The following is a 13,318-nucleotide window of genomic DNA, read 5'->3' on the forward strand; positions in this document are numbered from 1 at the left end:
AAAAAAAAAAAAAAAAAAAAAAAAAAAAAAAAAGAAAAAGAAGAGTAAAAGAAAAGAAAGAAAGGACCTTTGTGTGTAGCAGGAGCCCCCCCTTGCCACCAACTTCCAGACCCAGGCCTGGCTTCTGTAAGGAAGTGGGCAATGTGATGGGCAGATGGAGGCGACACCATGAGGTATTTCCTACACTTTCTTTAGAGCAGCCTTTCACAACCATGTGCTCTGTGGACCCACTTGGGGAGCTGTAAATGCTGCTGCCCAGGCCCACCCGCAGAGATAGTTCCGTGGCGAGCTGGGCAACAAGACTGTCAAGATTCCTAGACAAAGCCAGTGTGTAGCTGAAGTGGAGAACCACTGCTGTAGAGTGTGTGCTCCTTGTTGGGGTTAGGCTTAGGGCCTCTGCATTTGAAAAGGGAAGGTGGGTAAGGAGTTAGGTTGGCAGGTGAGGTGTGAGCCCCTGGGTGGCAGTGCTTTCTGCTCTAGCCCCACCCTCCTCAGAGGGATCTGGTGGCAAAGCGTGCCCATCTGTGCCAGTGCCTGCCCCACATGGGGGCCTGCACCCTGAGTGCTCCCTCCAGACCTGTGCATGGTGAGGCAGGAATGTATTTTCACATGGATGGTTCAGATGGGCTGTACATTAACCTTCAGTGAAGTCTAACGCTGAGAGTCAACTTCATCCTGTAGGTCTGCAGCACTGTTGTCATTATTTACCCCCCAGTGTTGTCCTTCTCAAGGGGGTTGGGGTGGGGGTGTATGTGTGCATGCACACATGCCTCCCTTGTACAAGCAAGTGGTTTAGAAATATTTAGGTCCCACCTGGGCCTTTCACAATGTGAACAGCAGGACTGTTTTCATTTTCCTCCATCCATGACAGGTTGTGTGAGGTGCTCAACCTTGATCCAAGACAAGTCCTGATTGCAGAAGTGATCTTCACAAACATTGGAGGAGCTGCCACTGCCATTGGGGACCCACCAAATGTCATTATTGTTTCCAACCAGGAATTGAGGAAGATGGTATGTATCAGTATAACAGGCTTGCTTCCAATAAATATAGACCTCAGCTTACTCACACACTGAATAGCATTTTACCCAACATGGATGTCACTTCTGCATCTGGAGTGCTCTTCGTCATCTTGAGAGTGGGAGGTTACGTGACTGATCCTCTAATGTAGAGTTAAGTGGTCTGAATTGATTTCATTCTCATTCTGGTAAAATTTTAAGAAAATGATTACATTTTTCTATTTAGTCATAGTATGTTATATTAATGGGAACTGAGATTTCTTCCAACAAATATTAAGAATAAAATGACCTATCTCCTCTCACTTTTCAACTGAGGTAGATGAATTCACCAGTGAAGAACTTAATGTTTTTCTTTAAAAAGGGTCAGAAAATGAAGGTCTTTAGGGATTTTTGGAAAGCTCTTATAAATATTGATATATAATTTTGTTATACACAAAAAAAGCATTAAAGAGAGTGCAAATTGTATTTTACATATTTTAGAGTTAAAATTAAATTATACAATTTTCATTTGTCATTCTTTGGTCATTAGAATTTTCTCAATATCTCTTTTCTGAAGTATCAGTAAAAATGACTCTAATTTGGTGTCATTTATTATAGATGATATATTTATGCCTGTGTATCTGTGAAGTGTGTCAGTATGTTTGTGTATATGTGCTGTCTTTCATAAAAATATTTAAGCCTTTGAGAGTTCGTGGCTCTAAGGCCATTTTTTGGGCCCACCACATTCTAGAGATTCAGAGTACAACTTAGATACTTTGACTAAACTTTAATACTCCCTGGTTGCCCTGGAAAACCACCTGTGACAGTTCATCAGTCTTGCTGCATGAGCTGAGCAGCAGGCCCATGACCAGGTCACAAGAGCACACCAGAAAGTGGCAGAACCCTGTGATCTGCCTTGGGGGCACCTATCATCCTGGATAGGCTGCATACACATGGGAAAGAACTATTTTCAGAGAAAAATATTCTTTTATTATTTTTATTTTACCGTAATACATTTATTTTAGAAAATGTAAATCTCTCTCTCTCTCTCTCTCTCTCTCTCACACACACACACACACACACACACACACCACAAATAAAAAATTGTCATAATGCCACCACCCAGAGATATGTCCTCTTAATATTTTGGTGCATGTAGTCTCCAATAATGTGGAGATACATGGATAAAAAGAGCTTCTTCTCCAGACGTAGGTTTGAATCCAAGTGGGGCCATGAAGCAGCTTGGTGATCATAATCAGTGGGTGGACAGCACAGAGAAACGGAACTATTAAGAAAGTCTGTTCCACACATAATTTAAGAATGATTTGTCACAAGAGGGCAGACAAAAGTATCAAGCAGTATCAGCAGTATTTCGTCCTGTGGAACTGAAAACCACAGCCACAGAAAGACAGAGAAAATGAAAAAGCAAAGGACTTTGTACCAGATGAAGGGACAGGATAAAACCCCAGAAAAACAACTAAATGAAGTGGAGATAGGCAACCTTCCAGAAAAAGAATTCAGAATAATGATAGTGAAGATGATCCAGGACTTTGAAAAAACACTGGGTGCGAAGATCGAAAAGATGCAACAAAAGTTTACCAAAGACCTAGAAGAATTAAAAAACAAACAAACAGATATGTAACACAATAACTGAAATGAAAAATACACTAGAAGGAACCAATAGCAGATTAACTGAGGCAGAAGAATAATTAAGTGACCTGGAAGACAGATGGTGAAAATCACTGATGCAGAAAAGAATAAAGAAAAAAGAATGAAAAGAAATGAAAACAGCCTAAGAGACCTCTGGGACAACTTTATATGCACCAACATTCGCATTATAGGGGTCCCAGAAGGAGAAGAGAGAGAGAAAGGATCCAACAAAATATTGGAAGAGATTATGGTGAAAACTTCCCTAACATGAGAAAGGAAATAGCTACCGAAGTCCAGGAAGTGCAGAGAGTCCCAGGCAGGAGAAACCCAAGGAGAAACACACCAAGACACATAGTAGTCAAACTGACAAAAATTAAAGACAAAGAAAAATTATTAAAAGCAACAAGGGAAAAATGACAAATAACATACAAGGGAACTCCCATTAGGTTAGCAGCTGATTTCTCAGCAGAAACTCTGCAAGCCAGAAGGGAGTGGCACGATCTATTTAAAGTGATGAAAGGGAAGAAGCTGCAACCAAGAATACTCTACCCAGCAAGGATCTCATTCAGATTCGATGGAGAAATCAAAAGCTTTACAGAGAAGCAAAAGCTAAGAGAATTCCGCACCACCAAACCAGTCCTACAACAAATGCTAAAGCAACTTCTCTAAGTAGGAAACACAAGAGAAGAAAAGGACCTGCAAAAACAAAAACAAAAACAAAACAATTAAAAAATGGTCATAGGAACATACATATTGATAATTACCTTGAATGGAAATGGACTAAATGCTCCAACCAGAAGACACAGACTGTCTGAATGGATACAAAAACAAGACCCATACATATGCTGTCTACAAGAGACCCACTTCAGATGTAGGGACACATACAGACTGAAAGTGAGGGGATGGAAAAGATATTCCATGCAAATGGAAATCAAAAGAAAGCTGGAGTAGCAATACTCATATCAGATAAAATAGATGTTAAAATAAAAAATGCTGCAAGAGACAAGAAAGGACACTACATAATGAGCAAGGGATCAATCCAAGAAGAAGAGATAACAATTATAAATATATGTGCACCCAATATAGGAGCACCTCAATACATAAGGCAAATGTTAACAACTATGAAAGAGGAAATCGACAGGAACACAATCATAGTGGGGGACTTTAACACCCCACTTACACCAATGGACAGATCATCCAGACAGAAAATTAATTAATAAGGAAACACAGGCTTTAAATGACACAATAAACCAGCTAGATTTAATAGATATCTATGGGACATTACATCCAAAAACTACAGAATACACTTTCCTCTCAGATGCACACAGAACATTCTCAAGTATAGATCACATTTGGGGTCACAAATCAAGACCTGGTAAATTTAAGAAAACTGAAATCATATCAAGCATCTTCTCTGACCACAATGCTATGAGATTAGAAATCAATTACAGGAAAAAAAACCCCATAAAAAACACAGACACATGGAAGCTAGACAGTACACTACTAAATAACCAAGAGATCACTGAAGAAATGAAAGAGGAAATGAAAAAATTATCTAGAGACAAATGACAATGAAAAGACAATGATCCAAAACCTGTGGGATGCAGCAAAAGCAGTTCTAAGAGGTACGTTTATAGCAACACAATGCTACCTCAAGAAACAAGAAAAATCCCAAATAAGCAATCTAACCTTACACCTACATAAATTGGAGAAAGAAGAGCAAACAAAACTCAAAGTTAGTAGACGGAAAGAAATCATAAAGATCAGAGCAGAAATAAATGAAATAGAAACAAAGAAAACAATAGAAAAAAATCAACAAAACTAAAAGCTGGTTCTTGGAGAAGATAAATAAAATCAATAAACCTTTAGCAAGACTCATCAAGAAAAAGAGGGAGAAGACTCAAATCAATAAAATTAGAAATGAAACAGGAGAAGTTACAATGGACACTGCAGGGGAAAAAAAAAAGCTTCTTCTCTGTCCAAGATGGAGTAACAGGGACTGTATTTACCCTCTTGCTTGAGACATCCAAAAAGAAAATAAACCAAAATCCAATAAACAAAACCAGAAACAAACCAAAACCAAGCAGTGGCAGTCAACATACTGGATATCAGGTAAAAAATGGCAGTGATGCCTGAGAAATGGGAAGCAAATGGAATGAGCCTATGATTGCCCCAGCTCACTGTATTGAGAGATTTTCCAGGATGCAGGGCAGGAAGAGAGAACCCATGTGGATCCCACCTGATTCCTGGAGTTGAGGGGATAGAACTGACTCTGGAGAAACCAAGGCAGCTAAAATTTGCAAGACAGAGAGCCAGAAAGGAGAGAGCTGCACACAGAGAGAAACCCAGAATATTTGCAGAGGGAAACTACCTGTGGCCCAGGGAAGAACAACCCAAAAAGATTAGAGGGAAGAGTGCTTGATACACTCAGGGCCAAGAATATTGTCTGTTCCTGCCAGGAAGATTGTAAACCTCTTAATTCATGAGGCATTGGATAGAGCACTCTGAAAGGTCTTGCCTCATAATGGTGAGTAATTAGCTCTAGACTGAATACTGTCCTGATTCCACCTAATAAATCTTAAAATAAAGGCCCCAAATAACCAAATTGTTCCTTAGTCATTTAACTGCAACCAAGAAGAAACCTCAAGAATATTTATAGAAATACAAAAATATCCAGCAACACACGAAGTAAAATTCACAATGTCTGATATCCCATCAAAGATTACCAGGCATGCAAAGAAGCAAGAAAAATTGACCTACCACAAGGAGGATATGAACCATTTGAAATCAACCCAGAATAGACACAGGTGTTAGAATTAATAGAAAAGGGCATTAAAACTGTTATTATAATTGCATTCCAGATGTTCATTAAGTTAAGCAGAAACATGGAAGATTTTTTTAAAAAAGACCCAAATCAAACTTCTAAAGATGAAAACTATAATGTGTAAGATAAAAATTTCTTGTTTGGATTAAAACAGCAAATTAAGAATTGCAGAAGAAAAGATTAGTGAATTTGAAGATATAGATGCAAAATAAAACAGAGTGAAAAGTAATGAAAAGCATTCGTAAGCTAAGGGAAAACTTCCAGTGGCCTAATATATCTGTAGTTCTTGTCTCTGAAGGAGAGAAGGGAACAGAAAAAGACATTTGAAGAAAATATGGTTTAAAATTTCAAATTTTATGAAATATATAAATCCAGAGATCAGGAATTTCAATAAAGTCAGAGCACAAGAAACATGAAGAAAGCTACACTAGGCCATGTCATAATTGTTGTACGCATGAAGCTTACATAATGTTATCAACCAATGATGCTATGATTTAAAAAAAGGCATAATGGGTCATTTGCTTTTTCAAAGGCTATGCTTTGACTTGGGTATTTCATTTTGGAAATAATAAGAAATAGTTATTTTTTAAACAGATATTTTAAAAGATCTATTAAAATAGCTATTTTTAACAGCAGAAAATTGAAAAACCTGTGTAAAAAAATTCCAAGAGTCAAATAAGAAAGTGAAATTGCAAAATATTTTGAATTGAATTACAAAAACAAATTTCATGCGATTCCTCTCAAGGAGTCAGTAAACTTTTTCTTAAAAGGATATATAATTAATATTATATGCACATGGGTCTTATGGCCTCTGTTGCAGTCACTCAACTCTGCCACTGTCTCAGGAAGGCAGCCGCAGACAACACATATATGAATGTGCATGTCTGTATTCCAACCTTGCAAGTGTAGTTTTCTAGTCCCTGCTCTAAAACAGTATTTAGAAGGCAATTTACACCATTAAATACAAATATTAGAAAAAAAGAAATGTCTCAAATCAATGACTTTCAGTTTCAATCTGAAGAAACTAGATAAAGAAGAGAAAATTAAATTAAAAGTAAGCAGAAGAAATAAACACAGACCAGCATGGAGAACAGGAAAACAACAGAGAAAATCAATGAAAGCAAAAGGTAGTTCATTGATAAGATAAACAATTCTGACAAACTTCTGGGCAAACTGATGAAGAAAATAAAAGAGAAGACATAAATTACCAGTATCAGGAATAAGAGAGGTTACATCACTACAGAGCACACAGACATTGAAGACATTGTTAGGGAGTGTTACGGACAACTCTATGCCAATAAATTTGACAACTTAATGTGGACAATTTCCTTGAAAGACACACTCTACCAGACCTCACTCAAGAAGAACTAGATAACCTGAGTAGCCTTGTATCTTTTAAAGAAATTGAACTTGTAGTAAAAAACTTTCCCAAGGAATTTCCTGGTGGTCCAGTGGTTAAGACCCCACCTTCTAATGCAGGGGATGAGGGTTCTATCCCTGGTCAGAAGACTAGATCCCACATACATGCTGCCACTAAGAGTTCACATGCCACAACTAAGGAGCCCACTGGCCGCAAATAAGACCAGGTGTGACCAAATAAATATAATAAATAGTTAAAAAAAAAACTTCCCAGAAAGAAAGAAAAAATACAAAAGAAACAAAAACTCAGGCTAAGATAGCTTCTTTGGTGAATTCTTCCAAATCTTTAAGGAAGAAATAATGCTAAAATACCAATTCTACACAAACTTTATAGCAGATTGAAGAGGAGAGAATACTTCTCAACTTACTCTAAAAGGCCCTAATACCTAAACCAGACAAAAGCAGGATAAGAAAACTATTGACAAATATTTCTTATGAACATAGATATATATTTAAAAAATAGCTAATCCAATTTAACAACATATACTTCACAATCAGTGGAATTTATCCTAGAAATGGAAGATTGGTGTTATATTTGAAAAATCAACCAATGCAATTTGCTAGCAAACTAAATGAGAAAGTCCATATCACCATCTCAATAGATGCAGAAAAAAATTTGGCAAAATTCAACATCCATTGCTGATAGAATCTCTCAATAAACCAGGAAAAGAAGAGAGCTTCATCAGCCTGATAAAGAGCATCTATGAAAACTTTACAACTGTCATCATACTTACATGGGAAAAATTGAATGCTTTCCTCCTTAGATCAGAAACAAGACAAAGATGTCTGTTCTCACCACTTAAAAGCAACATTTTACTGGAGGCTCTAGCTGGTACAATAAGTCAAGAAAAGAAATACAAGGCATCTATATCAGAAAGGAAGAATTAACTCTTTATTTGCATATGATATGATTGTCCACATAGAAAATCTGAAGGAATCAGAAAAAAAAAAAAAGTTCCTGGAAATAATAAGTAAAATTGACAAGTGTATAATACAAGATCAATATAGAAAAAATTAATGGTTTTCTATACCTAGCAATAAACAATTGGAAATTGGAATAAAAGTGCCATTTACAATAGCATCAATATATAAAATACAGTAAACCTGACCAAACATATGCAAGAAAACAGCAAATTATTGCAGAGAGTAATAAAAGATGATCTAAATAAATGAGGAGATACATTCTGGTCATGATCAGAAGACTCAATATCATTAAGGTATCAGTTCCCCCTAGATTGATCTCTAGATTCCTATCAAAACTATAGCAGGTTTTTGTTTGTTTTTGTTTTTTGTAGAAATTGACAAACTGATTTTAAAATTTATTTGGAAATTCAAAGTATCCAGAATGGTCAAAAACATCTCTTAATTTGCAGAACAAATTGGGAGGGCTAGTACTACCTAATTCCACTACTTATGATAAAGCCACAATAACAAAGACAGTGTTGTATTGGCATCAAGATAGGTGGGTAAATAAATGGAAAAAAGCAGGGAGTTTAGATATAATTCCCCACATACATGACTTTTGACAAAGTTATTTTTGAGAAAGGTCCAAAGATAATTAAATGGAGAAAAGATAGTTTTTTCACAAATAGTCCTGGAATGAATGGATATACATATGCAGGAGAAATGAACTTCAGTCCACACCTCCCATTTTATCAAAAGATTAACTCAAACATGGATCATAGACATAAATGTAAAGGCCAAAACTTAAAAATTTCTAGTAGCAAATATAATTTGTAGTAGAAAAGGTATAGAAGTAGCTCAAGTGAGATCATGGCTACTGTAATTTATTAGACTAATTTTAGAACTTGGCTTTCTGTATCTATTATTTGTCTCTTCTTTTTATGACAATATATTAATTAATGCTTCAATAGCTTAGCTGCCCCTGGCTGGCATCACATTAGTTTTAATGTAAAACCCCAGGCATAATGTCCTTCTTGGACACAAATTGAGTTAATGCTACATCATTTTAAACCAGTCCTTAGACACCTAGGTCTGAATGCTTTGACTAAACAGTGGGATGTGACCCAACACAGGCCCTGGGTCCTGGGCCTCTATGAAGTCACATAGAAGGCTGAAGGGAAAGAGCAGTCTGTCAGACTATTCCCACATTCCTCCATGGCATCCTGACATGCTATAGTAAATACCCAAAGTTTAAACCTTGTGGAGATACCAGGGAGTACTCATTTACCTGAGCTTTCATGGAGGTTGCCACTTTGTCACCAAGACCTGGCACCACCCTGCAGTCTGTAGGGTCCAGTGCTGGGATGCCTTAAGCCAAACCACCAACAGGGCAGGAACACAGACCCACCCATCATCAGACATGCTGCCTAAAATCTTCCTAAGCCCACAGCCACCTGTAAACACACCCCTTCTATCTATAAAACAGAAACAGACTCATAAATGTAGAGATCAGACTTATGGCTGCCAAAGGGAGGGAGAGGGATAGACTGGGAATTTGGGGTTGGTAGATGCAAACTATTATATTTAGAATGGATAAACAACAAGGTCCTACTGTATAGCACAGGGAACTATATCCAATCTCCTGGAATGAACCATAATGGAAAAGAATATTTAAAAAAAAAGTATATATGTGTAAAACTGAGTCACTTTGCTGTACAGCAGAGATTGGCACAATATTGTAAATCAACAATAATTCAATTAAAAAATAACAAAATTAACACACCCCTTGTCATGGCTCTGCTCACCAGAGGGACAGGGCATAGCTCCATCCATTAGTGGGCAGGCACCAGTCCCTCACATCAGGATGCCTGCACAGGCCTCTTAGACCAGCTGCACCCACTGGTGGGAGACACCAAAAGCAAGCAGAACCACAATCCTGCAGCCTGTAGAATGGAAAGTGCAATCACAGAAAATTAGACAAAATGAGACAGCAAAGGAATATGTTTCAGATGAAGGATCCAGAAAACCCCCAGAAGAATAACTAATTTACTTGAATCATAAGAACAATATAACTGAAAAGGAATTCAGAGTAATGACAGTAAAGACGATCCAAAATCTTGGAAAAAGAATGGAGGCACAGATTGAGAAGATAAAAGAAATGTTTAACAAAGATCTAGAACATATAAAGAATAAACAAATAGAGATGTACAATACAATAACCAAAATGAAAAATACACTAGAAGGAACCCATAGCAGAGTACATGAGACAGAAGTATGGATAAGTGAGCCAGAAAACAGAATGGTGGAAATACTGCCACAGAACAGAATAAAGAGAGATGAATGGAAAAAGATGAGGACAGTTTAAGAGGCTTCTGAGACAATGCTAAACACACCAACATTTACATTATACAGGGTCCCAGAAGGAAAGGGAGAGAGAAAGGGCCTAAGAAAATATTTGAAGAGATAATAGCTAAAAACTCCCCAAACATGGGAAAGGAAACAGTCACCTAAGTCCAGGAAGCACAGAGAGTCCCAGGAAGGATAAACCCAAGGAGGAACACACTGAGATGCATATTAATCAAATTGACAAAAATTAAAGACAAAGAGAAATATTAAAAACAACAAGGGAAAATCAACAAATAACATACAAAGGAACCACCATAATGTTATCAGCTGATTTTTCAGCAGAAACTCTGCAGGCCAGAAGGGAGTGGCATGATATATTTAAAGTGATTAAAGGGAAAAACCTACAACCAAGAATACCCAGCAAGGCTGTCATTCAGATTCAACAGAGAAGTCAAAAGCTTTACAGACAAGTTAAAGCTAAGAGAATTCAGCACCACTGAATCGCCTTTACAACAAATACTAAAGGAAGTCTCTAGGCAGAAAAGGCCACAACTAGAAGCAAGAAAATTAAGAATGGAAAAGCTGACTGGAAAAGGCAAACATACAGTAAAGGTAGGAAATCATCCACACAGAAATACATCAAAACCAACAATCATGAGAAGAGGAGGGTACAAATACAGGATATTGGAAATGCATTTGAAATTAAAAGACCAACAACTTACAACAATCTTATATATATAGAGAGTGCTGTATCAAAACTTCATGGTAACTGCAAACCAAGTATCTACAATAGATAGCCACACAAAAAAGGAAAAGCAATCCAAACACAACACTAAAGTTAATCATCAGATCACAAAAGAGGAAGGGAAGAAAAAAGACCTACAAAAACAAATCCAAAGTAGTTAAAATGGCAATAAGAACATATATATGGATAATTACCTCATTGTAAATGGATTAAATTCTCCAACCAAAAGACATGTACTGGCTGAATGGATGCAAAAATAAGCCCCATATATATGCTGTATACATGAGGCTCAATTCAGATCTAGGGACACATACAGAATGAAAGTGAGGGGATGGAAAAATGTATTCCATATAAAGGGAAATCAAACGGAAGCTGGAGTAGCAATACTCATATCAGATAAAGTAAACTTTAAAATAAAGACTGTTACAAGAGACAAAGAAAAACACTACATAATGATCAAGGGATCAATCCAAGAAGAAGATATAACAATTGTAAATATCTATGAGCCCAATATAGGATCACCTCAATATATAAGGCAAATACTAACAGCCATAAAAGGAGAAATCAACAGTAACACAAGAATCATGGGGGACTTTAACACCCCACTTTCATCAGTGGACAGAAAATTATTAAGGAAACACAGGCCTTAAATGACACATTAGATGACATGGACTTGATATTTATAGGACATTCCATCCAAAAGCAGCAGAATACACATTCTTCTCAAGTGCGCATGGAACATTCTCCAGGATAGATCATGTCTTGGGTCACAAATCAAGACTTGGTAAATTTAAGAAAATTGAAATCATATCAAGGATCTTTTCCAACCATAATGGTATGATATTAGAAATCAACTACAAGAAAAAACTGCAAAAAATACAAACCCATGGAGGCCATACAATATGCTACTAAACAACCAATGCATCACTGAAGAAATCAAAGAGGAAATAAAAAAAACCTGCAGACAAATGAAAATGAAAACACGATGATCCCAAACCTATGGGATGCAGCAAAAGGCAAGAGAAAGTTTTATAGCAACACAATCTTACCTTGGGAAATAAGAAAAATCTCAAATAAACAACCTAACCTTACACCTAAAGCAATTGCAGAAAGAAGAACAAGCAAAACCCAATGTTAGTAGAAGGAAAGAAATCATAAAGATTGGCTTAGAAATAAATGAAATAGAAACAAAGAAAACAATAGCAAAGATCAATAAAGCAAAAAGCTGGTTCTTTAAAAAGATAGACAAAATTGATAAACCTTTAGCCAGACTCATCAAGAAAAAAAGGGAGAGGGCTCAAATCAACAAAATCAGAAATGAAAAAAGAGCAGTTATAAATAACACCACAAAAATATAAAGGATCATAAGAGACTACTACAAGCAGCTATATGCCAATAAAATGGACAACCAGGAAGAAATGGAAAAATTCTTAGAAAGATACAATCTTCCAAGACTGAATGAGGAAGAAATAGAAAATAAGAACAGACCAATCACAAGTAATGAAATTAAAACTGTGATTTAAAAACTCCCAGTAAATAAAAGTACAGACCTAGATGTCTTCACATGATAATTCTATCAAACATTTACAGAAGAGTTAACACCTATCCTTCTGAAACTATTCCAAAAAACTGAAGAAGAAGGAACACTCCCAAATTCATTCTATGAGGCCACCATCACTCTGATACCAAAACTAGACAAAGATACCACAAAAAAATTACAGGCCAATATCACTGATGAATTTAGATGCAAAAATCCTCAACGAAATACTAGCCAACAGAATCCAACAACACATTAAAAGGATCATACACCATGATCAAGTGGGGTTTATCCGTGGAATGCAAGGATTCTTCAATACACACAAATCAATCAATGTGATACACCATGTTAACAAACTGAAGGATAAAAAACATATGATCATCTCAATAGATGCACAAAAAGCTTTTGACAAAATTCAACTCCCATTTATGATAAAAACTCTCCAGAAGGTGGGCACAGAGGGAACCTACCTCAGCATAATAAAGGCCATATATGACAAACCCACAGCAAACATCATTCTCAATGGTGAAAAACTGGAAGCATTCCCTCTAAGATCAGGAACAAGACAAGGATGTCCACTCTCACCACTACTATTCAACATAGTCTTGGAAGTCCTTGCCACAGCAATCAGAGAAGAAAAAGAAATAAAAGGAATCCAAACTGGAAAAGAAGAAGTAAAACTGTCACTGTTTGCAGATGACATGATACTATGCATAGAAAATCCTAAGGAAAACTACTTGAGCTCATCAATGGATTTGGTAAAGTTTCAGGATACAAAATTAACACACAGAAATCTCTTGCATTTCTATACACTAGCAATGAAAGGTCAGAAAGAGAAATTAAGGAGCCAATCCCATTCACCATTGCAACAAAAAGAATAAAATACCTAGGAATAAACC

The 13,318-nt window shown here is 36.6% G+C and overlaps 1 protein-coding gene across 1 annotated transcript in view; it reads left to right on the top strand.

Annotated features, from left to right (window-relative positions):
- OCA2 (OCA2 melanosomal transmembrane protein) overlaps positions 1-13,318 on the top strand; it is a 258,996-nt gene that overhangs the window by 129,575 nt on the left and 116,103 nt on the right. The window contains exon 14 of the mRNA XM_057747088.1: positions 872-1,010. Coding sequence (XP_057603071.1) covers positions 872-1,010 — 139 coding nt within the window. The remainder of the gene's footprint in view (positions 1-871; positions 1,011-13,318) is intronic.

This window comes from Hippopotamus amphibius, chromosome 8 (assembly GCF_030028045.1).
Source record: "Hippopotamus amphibius kiboko isolate mHipAmp2 chromosome 8, mHipAmp2.hap2, whole genome shotgun sequence".
Lineage (NCBI taxonomy): Eukaryota > Metazoa > Chordata > Mammalia > Artiodactyla > Hippopotamidae > Hippopotamus > Hippopotamus amphibius.